The sequence below is a fragment of the Dendrobates tinctorius genome, unplaced genomic scaffold (genome assembly GCF_039654945.1).
Source record: "Dendrobates tinctorius isolate UK_male_01 unplaced genomic scaffold, ASM3965494v1 ptg000075l, whole genome shotgun sequence".
Taxonomy (NCBI): domain Eukaryota; kingdom Metazoa; phylum Chordata; class Amphibia; order Anura; family Dendrobatidae; genus Dendrobates; species Dendrobates tinctorius.
This window is the reverse complement of record NW_027361743.1, coordinates 19,562,058-19,580,053: the sequence shown is the minus strand read 5'-3', so window position 1 is coordinate 19,580,053 and position 17,996 is coordinate 19,562,058. Positions and strand designations below refer to the sequence as shown.

General features: G+C 45.9%; 1 protein-coding gene across 3 annotated transcripts in view; it reads left to right on the top strand.

The window, feature by feature from the left end:
* IFT88 (intraflagellar transport 88) overlaps positions 1–17,996 on the top strand; it is a 141,777-nt gene that overhangs the window by 106,744 nt on the left and 17,037 nt on the right. For all 3 annotated transcript variants that reach the window (XM_073583056.1, XM_073583055.1, XM_073583057.1), the window contains 3 exons: positions 2,152–2,204; positions 5,098–5,163; positions 5,497–5,603. In XM_073583056.1, coding sequence (XP_073439157.1) covers positions 2,152–2,204; positions 5,098–5,163; positions 5,497–5,603 — 226 coding nt within the window. The remainder of the gene's footprint in view (positions 1–2,151; positions 2,205–5,097; positions 5,164–5,496; positions 5,604–17,996) is intronic.

Here is a 17,996-nt window from a genome sequence, read left to right as displayed (position 1 = left end):
GGGGGTGTTCTTACTTTGTTTAGGCACATCAGGGGCTCTCCAAATGCGACATCACACCCGCAGACCATTCCATCACAATCTGTGTTCCAAAACATCACTCCTTCCTTTCTGAGCCCAGCCTTGCACCCAATCAGTAGTTTTCCCCCACATATGAGTTATCTGCTTACTCGGGCGAATTTGCACATCAAATTTTGGGGTCTATTTTCTCATGTTGCCATTGTGAAAATAAGCAAATTGGAGCTAAAGTAATATGTCTATGGAAAAAAATGTGATTTTTGTTTGTAATTTTCATGGCTCAATGTTATAAACTCTGTGAAGCACCTGGGGGTTTAAGGTGTACACCACACATCTAGAAAGTTTCTTGAGGGGTTTAGTTTCCAAATTGGGGTCACTGGTGGGGGGGTTTCCACCAGGGCGGTGGTGTCAGTAAGCCAAACCACCGACTGTGACTCCTCAATTTTCCTGCTTTCCAACTTTGACTCCAAAGCGATGTCTTACTACTGAGCATGCGCATAAAATGCAGCACAGATTCATCTCAACTAAAAGCCTCTTAGAGTTTTACATCAGGAACAGAGCAGACATTTATAGGACATTTTATGACTTTCCCAAATTATTATGAAAACATTTTGCATTCAAAAAGTCAAATGGCGCTCCTTCCCTTCCGAGCCCTGCTGTGCTTCCAGAGTAGTTTTCCCCCACATATGTGGTAGCGGCATGCTCAGGAAAAATTGCACAACAAATATTGGGGTCCATTTTCTCCTGTTATCCTTGTGAAAATAAGAAAAATGGGGGTGGTCTAAAGTAATATTTTTGTGAAATAGTTATATGTTCAGATTTCCAATTTGTTCACAAATAAATGCAAGTCATATCGAATAAATTGTACCACTGTCATGAAGTGCAATATGTCACAAAAAAAACAGTCTGAGAATTGGTAGGATTCATTGAAGCTTTGCAGTTATTACCTCATAAAGTGACAGTGGTCAGAATTGTAAAATTTGACCTGTTCAGGAAGGTGAAAACAGGTTCAGGGATGAATGGGTAAAACTGACATACATTTTTTTTTTGCCTAGGCAATGATCCCTTTTTCTAAATCCCACTCGCTTTTTGAAGAAGGGCCTGGCCAAGCAAAACTTCAAAAAGTTGCACTTTAGCACTTGCGACCAAACATCGTGAGAGTTTTCAGGCATAGATGAGATGATAAATTTCCCTTTTAGGCTTTTAGTTCCTCACCATCCTCAAGATATCTGCTGTCAGGGAATGACAATGCTGTTTATATTCAGAAACTGCAAACTTGTTTAGTAGTCTATTTCTTAAAAAGGATAGGAAAATATAAAACCTATTAGAAATGTAATGTATACATCATCTATGATCTATAGTGAGGAGCTTCTCACAAACATTACATTGGCGGAACCTGTCCTTCCAAGTATAGAGTGGTCGGCACCTAATGCAAAATATCCCTTGTTCCATTCAGGGAACGGAGCAGGTCCCGACCCTCAACTATCCTGTGGATAACGTGTTTATACCAGACAACCCCTTTAATAATTACAGCTGCTTGCCAACTTCTATTTCTTCGCCTTCATGAGACAATTCCCTTCAGGATCATTTGTAGAAATATAATTCTGGTGACATTTTTGAAAACTAAACACAAAGTTTCATGACAAGCTGTATATGCTGTGTGAGAAACTGGGTCTGAGCTGAAAAAGTAAATTAATGTGTATGCAAAATGTAATCGCATATGAACACATGACCTTTACACAGAGAAAACCAAAAACAAAACAAATATCCTAAAATAAAAAAGTAAAAAATAAATTGCAAAAATTGCATGAAGGTAATAATACGGGTATTTAGTTAACATGATTTTGACCAAAATAATGTACAAGCCATCCCGCCACGTCACGGCAACCCCCGTGGGACAGTCCTAACTCTTGTATTTAAAACCTTTCCACTTGTCAAGTGACGTAAATGTGAACAAGGACAGAGGGACTTCATGCAATTTTTGCAATTTATTTTTTACTTTTTTATTTTAGGATATTTGTTTTGTGTTCTGTATATGCTGTGTGTCTTTCTCTTCATAAATGGACCATTTGGTGTTAATATTCACTTTAGAAATGACCTCTGTTGTCATTAATGTACATTTGTCTTCTTTTACAGACCAACGCAAGTGAAATGGCAATTAATGTTGGCAAGTTGTCACAGAAGAAGTGGTGGGTAGCATGCTTTAGTGGTCGCATTTGTCCAAGTTTTATCCTTGAATAAATAAAAAAAAAACAAAGATAGAAAATTTTAGGTTTTGAGATTAAAAAACAATCATCACCATTCTGACTAATGACCATCTGGCAGCATTGATGTACTGAGTAGAGTATGGCTATCCTAGTTCTATTTTATGTTTATTTTGAAGGCATTATAAGTGTATATGAGCCTCAGGAGTAGTACGGCGCCTTCTAGAGGCCAAAACTACTGAGATATGGACAATGTCACCTAGGATTGCTGGCAGGAATGATTCTGTTGGTTGGGGCTGCTCACTGATCCAGAGATGGGGGGCCTTGCATACCAGTATAGGGATGGAGGGGTACCATGGCTACCAGTATAAGGCATGGTACCCCTCATCCCATCAGGATAGGGATGAGGGGGCCATGCCTACCAGGATAGGGATGAGGGGGCCATGCATACCAGGATAGGGATGAGGGAGGCATGCATACCAGGATAGGGATGAGGGGGCCATGCATACCAGGATAAGGATGAGGGGGCTATGCATACCAGGATAGGGATGAGGGGACCGTGCATACCAAGATAGGAATGAGGGGACCGTGCATGCTAAGATAGGGATGAGGGGGTCATGCATACCAGGATTGGGGGATGAGGGGTACTATGCATACCAGGATAGGGATGAGGGGGCCATGCAATGCATACCAGGATTTGGGGATGAGGGGTACCATGCATACCAGGATAGGGATGAGGGGGCCATGCATACCAGGATTGGGGGATGAGGGGTACCATGCATATCAGGATAAGGATGACGGGGCCATGCATACCAGGGTAGGGATGAGGGGGCCATGCATACCAGGATAGGGAAGAGGGGGCCATGCATACCAGGATAGAGATGAGGGGACCATGCATACCAGGATAGGGATGAGGGGACCATGCATACCAGGATAAGGATGAGGAGGCCTTGCATACCAAGATAGGGATGAGGGGGTCATGCATACCAGGATAGGGATGAGGGGGCCATGAATACCAGGCTAGGGATGAGGAAAAAACCTTTAAAAAAAGACATTCTACTTACCTTCCTGCGCTCCCTCACAGCTTCCTGTTCCGATGCCAGCAGCTGATTTATGCTTGTAAGCAATGTAAGGCAGTGACGTCATGCGTTGCCTACAAGCAGAGAACAGCTGCTAAAATTGTATGTGTCCCATAAGAACAGCCATGTCTCTCCTTCTCCTCCTCACTTTATTGAATCTGGCTGTAAAATCAGTGGCAGCAGTAGGACAAATACTTCTGGGTTTGTCACTTATTAAGCCATGCCCCCTCATCTGATCTTCAGCTGATAAGGAAACAGTCAGTAGGAAATTTAGCCCTGTCCTCTTTGCAAGATTTTTCAACACTTTGGTTTTGGAACATGTAGAAACTCATTCAGAATGACAAACAGTCTGGGCAAGATTAGCTTCCTTTTACTGGTACCTTTTTTTTTTTTTTATACCACTGTGGGCAGAGTTTAGGATATCCAGATGCTTTTGTCTCATCCATTAAAAAAAAAAAAAGTTGCATAAGTTTTAAATGTATTTCTGTCACTCCTTGGAATAATTTTTATGTGCGCCAGCATTTTTTTGAGCACTTTTTTATGACATTTTGAAAAACATGCAACTTTTTGCTCTAAAAAGTTGCGAAAATGGTTAAAGCCCAGGAATAAAAATAAAAAACTGCTTGACTTTGCACAAAATTTATAATCCACACGAGAAATAAAACAAAAAAATGTGCAAATGATGAATCTGGCCTGAAGTCTTTTTGGTAGCCACTAGATGTGGACTTGGATGGGCACCAACCTATTATTCACTACATACGTCATGGATGATACAATAGCTCATTCTGGGTTTGAAAGCTGATTTTGATTATAATCTGTGCATGAGGCCCGACAGGTTATATGATAAGTCACTCGCTACTCTACCCGGAAAAATTGCTGTAACTTCTAAAAGAGACGATCATTCGAAATTTGTACTGTACATGCCTTGGTTCATGAGAAATTAATGTTTTAAATCAGGTGTTTAAAATGTCCACTGTTTTCATCCAAGCATGCCTGCACGCACCGTTTGATATTGCTGAATATATTCCGCAGAAAGTCTGGGGTCATAGCCTGAATTTCTCACTGTATGTTCTCTCAGAGTACCTGTAGTGTTCTCAGCTTGTTACTGTACACCCGACCCTTCAAATGGTCCCAAAGGAAAAAATCCGGCGGTCTTCAATCAGGGGATCTTGGTGGCCACAGTCTCATGGAGATTACTCGTGACATCACAGAAGGCTTTAATACATGGCTTGAATGGCAGATTTCAACTTCTAAACTTTTTTTTAGAATCTCACTTTGGCACCTCTTTAAGAACTTCTTTTTCAAAAAAGTTTTCACAATGGAAGCACGTTCCTCCAAACTGTATCTCTACGTTGTTAACAAACGAAGAAGGAATTCGGCAGGAGTGAAATATTACCACACATAAACTGCCGACACACAGAAAGGCGTGCAGCCAGTCTATCCTCGTAGTGGAGATGACCGGCGGGGCAGCAAGTCGGCGAGAGAACTCTGCACGAGGACGTTTCTCGTCGCTGAGGTTCATTGCACTCTCACTTCTCATGAACCAGAGTATGTATAGTCCAAATCTCCGTACGGTCAACTGTCTCTTTTAGAAGTTACAACATTTTTTCCAGGTAAAGTAGCAAGTGAATCACCTTGTATTTTCACTGTTTTGATATACTTTTTTTTTTTTTTTAAACTTTATGTAAATACTTTAAAACTGTATGCTTTATATGGGATGTAATGCGGTAATTATCTCATATATTGTTTTTCTTGCACTTTATATTCTGTGCCTCCTTTTATTCCATTTTTTTTCTCAGGCAACTATCAGAAAGCGCTGGATAAATATAAGGATATTCATCAGAAGTTCCCCGATAACGTTGAATGTAAGAAACTTTTGTTTTACTTTTACCATTATTAGAATATCTCAGCATAAGAAAAAAATATTTATCAAATTTACGGTAGTTAATATTTTTGTCCCAATATTTTGGAGCAAACAAAGCATCATGTATGGTTCGGGAGCCTTACTTGAAGTATATAGTTAATTCATAATGACATGTGGATGATTGAAAGGCAGACAGGTGTAATAAACCAGCTTATCCCTTTAAATGGAGGACGAATTTATCATACATATATATATATTTGCATTGGAAGATTTTTGCGTCAATTTCAATTTTGCTCACTTAAATGTGTTTTACTTTCTCATTAATGATCCACAGGCCTGCGCTTCCTGGTGCGGCTTTGCACAGACATTGGGTTGAAGGAAGTTCAAGAGTATACAACGAAGCTGAAGAAGGCTGAGAAAATGAAGGAATTAAAGGAGCAGGTAATCCTTCCTTCTCTCTAGGGACATTATGGCAAAACAATGATTCTGACAAAGGACCTTTGTAGATTATCCAGAGGTTACACCAGTGGTGGTCAGGGAAGGTAGGAGAATAAAGAGTTAGCAGGCCAACTATATCCTTCTCTTTTAAAGCTTTTAAGTGTTCAAAAATAGCTCAGTGCACTGGCTTGGTGTTCCTGTGACTACAATAGATGGTAATTGGGCAAGCAGAGCACATGCTAGGCCTGTCTCGTTCTTCTCCTTTCTTGGCCATCACATGTCACTTTGGATTGCCCAATGGATGTTGTGGGACATCTGCACACCTGATAGGCGGGGGGGTTAGCAGAGGGACTGATGGACTATTTTCACCACAGTCGTATATATATCCTAATGATGCCCTTTGATACATAGGTTGGAAAATAGAAGTGTGTGTCCCACCATTATTGTTAGTTGACCCTGTTGGTTTATATTATATTGTATTGGCTGTTGAAAAGGAGATGCCATTTTTTTCCTACTTTTTATTATTCTTTTTCTTTTCTCTTTATTCTCTTACTTAAATCGAACCTGTCACCAGGTTTGGCCGATATAGGATACGGCCATCGCCTTTCAGGGCTTATCTCCAGCATTCTATAATGCTCGAGATAAGCCCCCAATCCGACCTGAAAGATAATAAAAAAAGTTTAATTATACTCACCCGGGGGGGCAGTCCGGTCCGATGGGCGTCGCAGGTCCGGGTGCGGCGCCTCCCATCTTATGATCGCCGCCTCCCATCTTCTTATGATCGCCGCCCTCCTGCTTGCTTCATGGCTCCCCGACATCGCGCTCCTACACAGGCATACTTATCTGCCCTGTTGAGGGCAGACCAAAGTACTGCAGTGCGCAGGTGCCAGGAAAGGTCAGAGAGGCCCAGTGCCTGCACACTGCAGTATGTTACTCTGTACTCAACAGGGCAAAGAAGTACGCCTGCACAGGAGCGTGATGCCAGGAAGCTGAAATAGCACAAAAAGAGGACTTAAAAATCCTCCAATAATACAAGAAAACAGCAAAAGAGCAGAGAGGTTTACAGGATGCAGTGGACCCATGTAATTAAGATGGCAACACAGGTGCAAGAATACCGATGAAACAACCGCTCACAGCCTACCAATACATGGAGGGGGCGGTTGCTTGGTATATTGATGCAGAATAAAAACTTGTATGCGGCGCTGTTCACACTATGGCAATGCACAGCATCCAGGTTAACAGCCTAGTAGTGACACCCTTCTATTAGCTCAGGCGGGCTGCCCAGCGCTATCAAAATGCATGCCATGTGAACAGACACCGCAGTTTACAAGACCAAATGGGCCCAACTGCACCCTGAATAAAAAGTGCAAAAAAACACATAAAAAATGTGAGGTATTAGCTGATATTTTGGCAAAAATACGTGAGCCCGTAACCTGCGCCAAAGGTCCCCACGTTTATGGGTCCCTAACACTAAATCCAAACACTGAAATAGCACAAAAAGAGGACTTAAAAATCCTCCAATTATAGAAGAAAACAGCAAAAAAGCAGAGAGGTTTACCCGTCTAGGCCTCCAGACAAATGCACTATCAGGATGCAGTGGACCCATATAATTAAGATGGCAACACAGGTGCAAGAATACCGATGAAACAACCGCTCACAGCCTACCAATACATGGAGGGGGCGGTTGCTTGGTATATTGATGCACAATAAAAACTTGTATGTATTGTAGAATGCTGTAGATAAGCCCTGAAAGGCGGTGGCCATATCTTATATTGGCCAAACCTGGTGACAGGTTCCCTTTAAAATAAAAAATAGGGCCCATGCACCTTTAACCTTTAGTATTAAATGAAGCACACTGCGACTAATGAATACATGAACTCCAATATTGCTGTAAACATTAAAAATGTAGCATTTTTTTTTAGAAAAGAGCACAAAATCATCCAACCTTTTAATATGGGTGGTCCCTAACCACTAGATATCCAACGTCTCCATGTGCAAACCCAGCCTCACATGAATGAGGAGTGAAAATGAAACCAGGTGTAGCTCACAAATACAACCTTGCTCCTGTACATTAATTCAATACTAATTCTGTGCAGGCTTTATTTTTTCCTTTTTTGTAGTACACATCGGGGATGTGTAATACATAGTCAGGGCTCAACCCCTTATCCACCCATCTTTCCCATAAAATGTTTTAGTTGTGAGCTACGCCTGGTTTCCTTTATCACTTCATTGGGGGACACAGAAACCATGGGTGTATGCTGCTGCCACTAGGAGGCTGACACTATGTGTAGAAAAGGGTTAGCGCCTCCTCCGCAGTATACACCCCACCGACGGGCACTAATTTCTTCAGATTAGAATCATAGAGTTGGAAGGGACCTCCTGGGCCACTGGTCCAACCCCCTGCTCAAAGCAGGATTCGCTAAATCATCCCAGTCAGATGTCTGTCCAGCCTCTGTTTGAAGACTTCCATTGAAGGAGAACTCACCACTTCTCGTGGCAGCTTTTTCCACTCATTGAGCACTCTAACTGTCAAAAAGTTTTTTCTAATATCTAATCTGTGTCTCCTCCCATTCAGTTTCATCCCATTGCTTCTAGTCTTTCCTTGTGCAAATGAGAATAAAGTTGATCCTTCTACAATGTGACAGCCCTTTAGATATTTGTAGACAGCTATTAAGTCTCCTCTCAGTCTTCTCTTTTGCAAACTAAACATTCCCAAATCCTGCAACCTTTCCTCATAAGACAGGGTTTGCAGACCGGTCACCATTCTGGTCGCTCTTTCCTGAGCTTAGTGTCAGTAGGAGGTGGACACAGGTATTTCATTAGACCCATATCTACCTCAGTGTGCGTCGTTTTCTTTTCAGGTTCCGGAGGGATACAGAGTGAATAGTCACATCTGTAGTCCCACAAAGAGACTATGAGTACGGCGTGTACTACCACCCCATATCCTCATAGCTCTCCACGGCAGGACCAAGAGCCCTGAGCATGGATGCGTGTCAGGCGATCCAGCTGGTCCTCGCCCCCGTCTCCCACCCACTTGCCCACCAGAGCCTGTCGGTCTGGAAGAGACGCGGACATCCTTCTATGGAAAAAGACAGGATCATGAGAAGAGCCTCAGGTAGAGGGTAAGTATGGGACCCCGGAGTGCCAAGCCCTTCCTCTCCCTGCCCTCCCTCCCATGACTCCCCGGCTGCACCTAGCTCTTTTCATTTGGGCAGCCATGCTGCAGGCCTCGGGAACCTTGTGGAGCGGGCGCCCTGAGTGGCATTTCCCCAGGTATCACGGCTCTCCCCCCCCCCTCCTCTCCCCGGCTGCACTTATCTTATTTCAGCACCAGCAGCCGGGCGGCGGGCACAGATCCTGGTTCAGCTCAGCAGCCGGGCGTCGGGCATAGATCCATAGCGGAGCGATCGCGCGGCTGTGCAGCATCGCCTCCACGCCGCCCCGCGCTCCCCGCTGGCCGCCGCATCTAATCCAGGCCCCGGCTTCAATTGGGCCCTTGTCCGGCATCGCAGCCACGCCCCCCGCCTTTTCCCTTATGCGGGCTTCTCTCCTGTCCGTTCTACGCCCGCCCCCCAACCCTCTCCCTCCACGTCGGCGCTCCGGAGGCGGCGCTCAGCCCCCTAGCCTGCCTATCAGCAGCGGGCGGTACCATCCTTGGCTGCAGTTAGTCCCGCCCTCCTCCCTGTCGCCTCAAGGAAGCGCGTGCTTTGTCCTACCAGGCTCCCCTCAGGCGGCCGCCGTTTTCCCCAGCCTGTCAGCTGGACTCCGTCGCCTCTTGTGTGGCCACTGCATACGGACGAGCTGTGCAGCAGCGCTAGCTAGAAGCATCCACAGGACACTGGACCGTGAGTAGCTCTGCAACTGCAGACTGACACCCTCCTCTGCCTCCTGTCCCCCAACCTTCCGGAACTGCTTCAGTGACTTTCCCTCACTATGTCTAACTCTAAGCCTGATCGTGCTCGTCCTCCGGCTTCCACTTGCACCTTAGTCAAGTTCTTTGCATGCTCTTCTTGCAAACGCAAACTTCCCTCAGGTCAGTCCACTCCCCTCTGCATTGACTGCAGCAACCCCATTTAGCCCGCCGCCCAGGAGCCCCCTGTTGCACCACGCGAGAGCGAGTCTCCCATTCCTGACTGGGCTTCTTTCCTATCTCAATCAGTGGCGGATCTCCCTAGTGGCCGTTCTTGATAAGTTGCCCCTGGACACCTCTGCAGGAAACCAGCAGGTCACAAGAGATTCCATCTGAACCAGCCAGCATGAGCTGCAAAAGACCCAGGCAGGATCTCCGGCCGGAATCCTCCCCTCGCTCCTTCTCACCACATAGATCTTCCCGGCAGTCTCCTTCCCGCGCCTCCTCACCTGAGTCAGGCGAAGCGTTCTCGGATGCATCATCGAAGGAGATTTTAGAGCTGGATTCGGACCATACAGCGGACATGAAGGTTACGATACAGAACCTCATTGCAGCGATTAACCATACTTTCGAGATCTCAGACTCCCCTGCGAAACCCTCAGATCAGGAGGTTTCGTTCAGACGGGCAGAAACACCTTCCAGAGTTTTCGCTCCTCATTCTGAGTTTGCCAAGCTCCTCACCAGGGAAAGGGAAAATCCGACCAGGCGCTTTCAAAGAGGGAAGCGCCTCGGCGTGCTGTATCCATTCTCTCAAGAGCTCACCGACAACTGGTCGGTTTCTCCCTCTGTAGACGCTCCTGTGTCCAGACTATCTAACAGCACAGTCCTTCCGATTTCAGGTGTGGCAGCTTTGAAGGATTCTAACGACAGGATCATAGAATCCTTCTCAAAGTCAGCATTCGAAGCGGCTGCGACGGTGCTCAGCCCAGCCTTTGCCTCCACTTGGGTAGCAAAGGCCATAGCTACTTGGGCGGAGGATCTCCGCCAAGGCATTCTTGATGGAGCCCAACCAGGGCAACTGGCCGAGCTAGCCAACCAGATCTCCCATGCAGGGGAATATTTGGTCTCCGCCTCCTTAGATGCCGCCTCTTGCGCAACTCAAGCGTCCAGCAACTTGGTTGCAATCCGGCATACAATTTGGCTCAAGGCTTGGCAGGCGGATTTGTCTTCAAAAAAGTCCCTTACCAACCTGCCCTTTCAGGGTGGGCGTCTCTTCAGATCCCAGCTGGACCAGATTATCAAGGACGCCACTGGGGACACAAGCTCTCTTCTCCCTCAGGAAGCCTCGTAGACCTCCTCCAAGGCGTCAGTTTCGGCCCTTTCGGTCTTTCCGCGGCGCAGCGGCGGCGGAACCTTTTTCCAACCAACAAAGGCCGCAAGCACGCCAGGATAGGAAAAAGGTCTCCTTTAGACCCACTCCAGCCTGGCGATCTCAATCCTCTCAGGGCAGATCCTCCAGGTCCAGGACTGGAAGGTCCACCTCGGCATGACTATCTACAAAATCCCGAGGCACCTTTCGAACTGGGCGGCCGACTCCTTTTCTTCAGCGACGTCTGGCTTGCCTCGGTGGAAGACGCTTGGGTCAGGGAAGTTGTATCCTCAGGATACAAGAAAGAGTTCGTTTCTCGGCCCCGGGATCGCTTCTTCGAATCCCGTCCTCCAAAAGACCCCACCTTAGTTCCGGGCTTCTTTGCATCCATCGACTCCCTTCTCAGTTCCGGCGTGATTGTGCCCGTTCCCGAAACAGAGCGTTTCACAGGGTTTTACTCAAACCTGTTTGTAGTGCCGAAAAAAGGCGGCGCGGTTCGGCCCATTCTGGACCTCAAACTGCTGAACAAGAGGGTCCGCTTACGACATATCAGAATGGAATCCCTTCGCTCAGTAATCGCTTCCATGGAGGCGCAGGAATTCATGTGCTCAATAGACATTCAGGATGCCTATCTGCATGTCCCCATCTTTCCCAGGCATCAGAAATTGTGCTTCGCTATTCATCAGGACCATTACCAGTTTGTCGCTCTTCCATTCGGTCTCACCACCACGCCCAGAGTGTTTACAAAAATCATGGCGGCGTTGATGGCCCTGTTGAGGATCAGAGGTCTCGTACTCTTCCCTTAGCTCGACGACATTCTATTCAAGGCTCCATCTTTTCACCAGACTCTCCAAAGCCTTACCATCGTTCTTGACACCCTGTCCAGCTTCGGGTGGCTCGTAAACAACAAGTCCTGCCTCGTTCCGACTCAACGCCTTGTGTTTCTAGGCTTATTGTTTGACACCCATCGATCGAGGGTTTTTCTCCCGGAAGAGAAGTTGATCTCGCTGCAACGAGATGTTCGATCGCTGCAGAGCCCGAAGCTTCCATCTTTCCGGTCAGCCATGAAAGTCTTGGAAAAGATGGTGGCGACGACCGAAGCGATCCCCTTTGCTCAATTTCACACGAGACCGCTTCAACAGGCCTTTCTGTCTCGGTGGAACAGGTCCGTTCTCTCCCTGGATCATCCAATTCGCCTCTCGTCCCGGGTCAAACAGTCCCTCAATTGGTGGCTGACGTCACCTCTCATTTCCCTGGGCCGGTCATTCCTTCCGATTCACTGGCAGATTGTGACAACGGACGCCAGCCTTCTCGGCTGGGGAGCTGTGTTTCGCAATCAGACGGTTCAGGGTCGGTGGTCGTCTCAAGAGACAACTCTACCGATCAACATCCTGGAGATACGGGCGATTTATCTGTCTCTCATTCACTGGGAAAGGCTTCTCAGGGGTCTGCCGGTCCGGATTCAGACAGACAATGCCACAGCGGTGGCATATGTCAACCACCAAGGGGGGACACGGAGCTCCTCGGCTCTAGCGGAAGTGTCCAGAATTCTCCACTGGGCAAAGGTATCGGTCCCAGCGATATCCGCAGTGCACATTCCCGTCGTGGACAACTGGGCCACCGTTTTTCTCAGCCGCGAGGGTTTCGCGGCGGGAGAGTGGTCCTTGCATCCGGACGTCTTTCATCAGCTTTGCCTTCGTTGGGGGACTCCAGACGTGGACCTGCTGGCGTCTCGACTGAACAGGAAGGTCCCACAGTTCGTATCCAGGGCCCGAGATCCTCTCGCAGTGGGCGCTGATGCTCTGACCATTCCCTGGTCGTAGTTCAAACTCCCCTATCTGTTCCCTCCCCTCCCTCTTCTCCCTAAGCTGTTGAAGAAGGTCAAGGCGGAAGGGGTACCAGTCATCCTCATCGCTCCGGATTGGCCCAGAAGAGCTTGGTTTGCGGACATCATCAACCTTCTCGCGGACGCCCCCTGGAAGCTTCCAGACAGAGCAGATCTGCTGTCTCAAGGTCCAATCTGCCACCCCAATTCTCTGCCGCTCAATTTAACGGCGTGGCTGTTGAAACCGCGGTTCTGAAGGTTTTTCAGATCGGGTTATTCACACCATGATTCAGGCTAGAAAACTATCGTCCTCCAGAATTTATTATCGTACGTGGAAGGCCTATTTCACTTGGTGCGAGGACAATGACGTTTCGCCTATGTCCTTTTCTCTCCCTTCTATCTTGGCGTCCTCTAGGCTGGCCTAGATGCGGGCCTTGCCCTCAGCTCTTTGAAGGGTCAAGTTTCGGCGCTTTCCATTCTTTTTCAGAAGACGTTGGCCTCCCATCCGCAGGTCAAAACCTTTCTTCAGGGAGTGGCTCATACCGCACCTCCGTTCCGCGCTCCCATGGATCCATGGGCTCGCAATCTGGTTCTGGAGGCTCTTCAACGGTCTCCCTTTGAACCTCTCAGGGAAGTCTCCCTGTCCCTTCTCTCTTGGAAAGTGGGTGCCTCCTGGGCGGTGCACCACAGAGCTTCTGCACAGCAGCTCTGCAAAGCGGCAACCTGGTCTTCGATCCACACGTTTGCCAAATTCTACAAGGTCCACACCTATGCTTCGACGGACGCCAGCCTGGGCAGAAGGATCCTGCAGGCGGCGGAGGTGAGTCCTCAGACCTAATGGAAGTTTGCTTTTCCCTCCCCAGGGACTGATTTGGGACGTCCCATGATTTCTGTGTCCCCCAATGAAGCGATAGAGAAAACAGGATTTTTGGATTCCTTACCGTAAAATCTGTTTCTCGGAGCCTTCATTGGGGGACACAGCACCCTCCCATATTCTGCAACTCCTGTTCTTATGTTGTTTGCTGATTACAGTTGAGTTGTCTGTTCTGTTTTCATTCTTCTCCTACTGCTTTCTCACTAACTGAAGAAATTAGTGCCGGTCGGTGGGGTTAATACTGCGGAGAAGGAGCTAACCTTTTTCTATACATAGTGTCAGCCTCCTAGTGGCAGCAGCATACACCCATGGTTTCTGTGTCCCCCAATGAAGGCTCCGAGAAACAGATTTTACGGTAAGCAACCCAAAAATCCTGTTTTTCACTTCCCATTCAGATGCTGATGGTTTAGCACATGGAGAGGTAGCACATTAGCGATAGGGACCACCCATATTTAGGCGCACCTTGACGTGGTTGAATGGCGTTTCCGTTTTTAACGTTTCCAGCAATATTGGAGATCATGTAGTCTCTTAGTTGTCATGGGCTTTCTATTGTCACAGCAGCCTCTGATCACATCGTCATTCTCAGTATGACTTGTTATTAAACCATGTAATTCATTGTTGCCATACAATTCTTGTATTGTGACAATCTGGTTTCTTTTATTTTCAAAACCTATAAAAATATTGTTAAACAATTGTGTCTCTTTTTACAAGACTGGGGCTTTGAGGAAGTCTAGTTCAATATTTGCTTTAGTCTGTGACTGTTAATTCTAGGTTTAGTGCCTCTTTTAGCTCCTGTTTTTAACAGGGCTGTGGAGTCGGAGTCGTGGAGTCGGTGCTCATTTTGGTGGAGTCGGAGTCGGTATAAAATGGACCGACTCCGACTCCTAAAATATATAATAAATTGGGTACAGTAATTCAATGCAGGATGTGCTGAATATTTTTTCATAGGAATTTGGGAAAGTTATGAAATGTCCTATAAATGGCTGTTCTATTCCTGATCTAAGGCTACATTCACACACAGCGTTTTTCCTGTGTTTTTTGAGGATACGTTTTTCAGCTGCAAAAGCTGATCATCTTTTTAAAAAACCGCATCACCTGAAAGGTTTTTGAGCTCATAGATAATGTTTTCAATAGCAAAAGCAGATTAGAAATCTGCTCTATCTATCCATTTATCCATATCTGTCTATCCATATCGTATCTGTACCAAAAAGAATGAAAACCGGGTAGTACACCAATATATATTCTGTTCTATCTAAATATCTTGATTATGGGATCATAAAAATGATTAAATGTCTGAGGTTCACATTGTACTACAATAAATTTTTCACTTAAATATAAGCAATATGTGTGGGAGTCGGAGTCGTGGAGTCGGAGTTGGAGTCGGTGTAAGGGAAATTGAGGAGTCGGAGTCGCAGGTTTGGCTTACCGACTCCACAGCCCTGGTTTTTAATATTAATAAGAATGAGTCTAGCGAGTTACTCGGCTTGTTTAGTCTGCTAAAGTAGAGATGAAAAACACATTTTGCAAGCATAAGGAATTGATTATGAGAGACCGTGATATGTCATCCAGGCTTTTGCACTAAAAACTGTTACAACATCAATGAAATTGATAAATTGATCACAAATGAGTACTAAGACAGATAACAATGAAACTAAAGGGGGCTTTACACATAGCGATATCGCTAGCAATATCGCTAAAGCGTCACCGATTTTGTGACGCAGCAGCGATATCACTAGCGATATCGCTACATGTGATACTTACCTCCGACCGGCTCCCCCGCTGGCTATCGCTGATCGCGCGAGATTGGCCAGGTCCATTTCTCGTCGTGGGCTTCCTGCTGGCGCCGACGAGCGAACCATGGACGCGGGTGGAAGACGGACACCCTCGCCACATCTGAAAGGTAAATGCGACCGCCGATCGCTGCTGCTCGCTAGTGAGATCTGCCTGTTTGGCAGCTCACTAGCAACCATTTAAGCGATGCACCAGCGATCCTGACCGGGTCATAGCGTGGTCAGGATCGCTGGTGCATCGCTAAATGTAAAGGGGCCTTAAATTTCAGGTCCAGCATAAAACTAAGTCTGCTACAAAGCTGCATTTTTCCAGTAAGTTTGTAAAGAGGCAGACAATGTCTCTTATAGGTCTTCCCTTCTCGACCGCCAACGGTAGATAAACGTCGGCACTTGCTGGGCTTTGTGCAGCGCCAACGTTTATCTCCTGTCGGCGGTTTTGTACCCCCCGGGACCCCCACATACCTTATAATGCAGAGATCCCGGCGCACAATGCTTTCTGCGACCCCTGACCTCATCGAGACCTGATTGGTTCAGGTCCTGATGACGCCAGCGTCACAGCAGCAAATGAGAGAGCTCGCTGGGAAAGCTTGCTGTTTCCCGACGATCTGACTCATAGTAATGCCACGTCTCCTCTGATCTCGCACTGACAGGAGATCAGAGGAGAAACAGCGTTACTGTGTGATAAGATCGCTGCCTGGCACATAGTAGCGCCACCTCTATTCTGATCTCGCACTGGGGGCTAAAAAATCATTTTCGTGGAAAAAAAAATGTTTTTTTTATTTTCACGGCTCTACGTTATAAACTTTAGTGAAACACTTGGGGGTTCAAAGTGCTCACCACACATCTTGATAAGTTCCTTGGGGGGGTCTAGTTTCCAAAATGGGGTCACTTGTGGGGGGTTTCCACTGTTTAGGCACATCAAGGGCTCTGCAAACGGAACATGACGCCCACAGACCATTCCATCAAAGTCTGCATTCCAGAACAGCACTACTTCCCTTCCGAGCCCCACCGTGTGCCCAAACAATAGTTTTCTCCCACATATGGGGTACCAGCGTACTCAGGACAAATTGGACAACAACTTTTGGGGGTCCAATTTCTCCTGTTACCCTTGAGAAAATAAACATTTTGGGGCGAAAAGATCATTTTTGTGGAAAAAATATGATTTTTTTATTTTCATGGCTCTACGTTATAAGCTTCTGTGAAGCACTTGGGGGTTCAAAGTGCTCACCACACATCTAGATAAGTTCCTTAAAGGGTCTAGTTTTTAAAATGGGGTCATTTGTGGGGGGTTTCCACTGTTTAGGTACATCAGGGGCTCTGCAAATGCGAAATGGCGTCCGATCTCAATTCCAGCCAATTCTGCATTGAAAAAGTCAAATGGCGCTCCTTCCCTTCTGAGCTCTGCCGTGTGCCCAAACAGTGGTTTAGCCCCACATATGGGGTATCGGCGTATTCGAGAGAAATTGCACAAAAATGTGGTGGTTCATTTTCTCTTTTTACACTTGTGAAAATAAAAAAAATTGGTTCTGAAGTAAAATGTTTGTGAACAAAAGTTAAATGTTTAATTTTTCCTTCCACATTCCATTCATTCATGTGAAGCACCTGAAGGGTTAATAAACTTCTTGAATGTGGTTTTGAGTACATTGAGGTGTGTAGTTTTTATAATGGTGTCACTTTTGGGTATTTTCTGTCAAACTCACTTCAAATGTGAGGTGGTCCCTAAAAAAAAAATGGTTTTGTAAATTTTGTTGTAAAAATGAGAAATTGCTGGTCAACTTTTAACCCTTATAACTTCCTAACAAAAAAAAATTGTTTCCAAAATTGTGCAGATGTAAAGTAGACATGTGGGAAATGTTATTTATTAACTATGTTGTGCGATATGACTCTCTGATTTAAGGGCAGAAAAATTAAAAGTTTGAAAACTGCAACATTTTCTAAATTTTCGCCAAATTTTGATTTTTTTAACAAATAAGCGCAAGTCATATCTAAGAAATGTTACCACCATCATGAAGTACAATATGTCACAATAAAACAATGTCAGAATCAGCAGGATCCGTTGAAGCGTTCTAGAGTTACAACCTCATAAAGTGACACTGGTCAGAATTGAAAAAATTGGCCTGGTCACGAAGGCAAAAACAGGCTCTGGCACGAAAGGGTTAATGTATGGGTCCAAGAAAAGTCTCTGGCCGTCGGACATCACACGGACAACTGCATCATAGCTTTCTATGCAAGTGAGAAGCTTTGAGGAGGGCTTCAATAAAGACATACTCTGATGTGAGCACAGAGGATGTGTACAGTACACCATAGAATTCACAAGAAAACCTGCCTGTATAACTAGAAAGAAGGAGCTGATCATCCACTCACGGCCCCACTCTAATACAATGTCTATACACAGCTTATTGGCAGATGGAAAGGGAATTTCCAGGTATCAGTTTTTATATATTTCCAGGAGAAATTACAGAGGATTTTCTGCCCAGTGTAAGATGCTTTACTATTGAAGAAAGTACAAAAATTTACAAAATCTGACATGTCTGGAGAGCTCCAAGGTCCTGTTTATCTTGATGTTGACTCAAGACCAGAAGCCTCTGCTCTCATCTTTTTTAGTCTTTCGAATGCAGCAAACATTGATCTCATCGCTCAGTGCGAGAGACCAACACGCACCGACCGGTGACACTAAACATCCGCCAG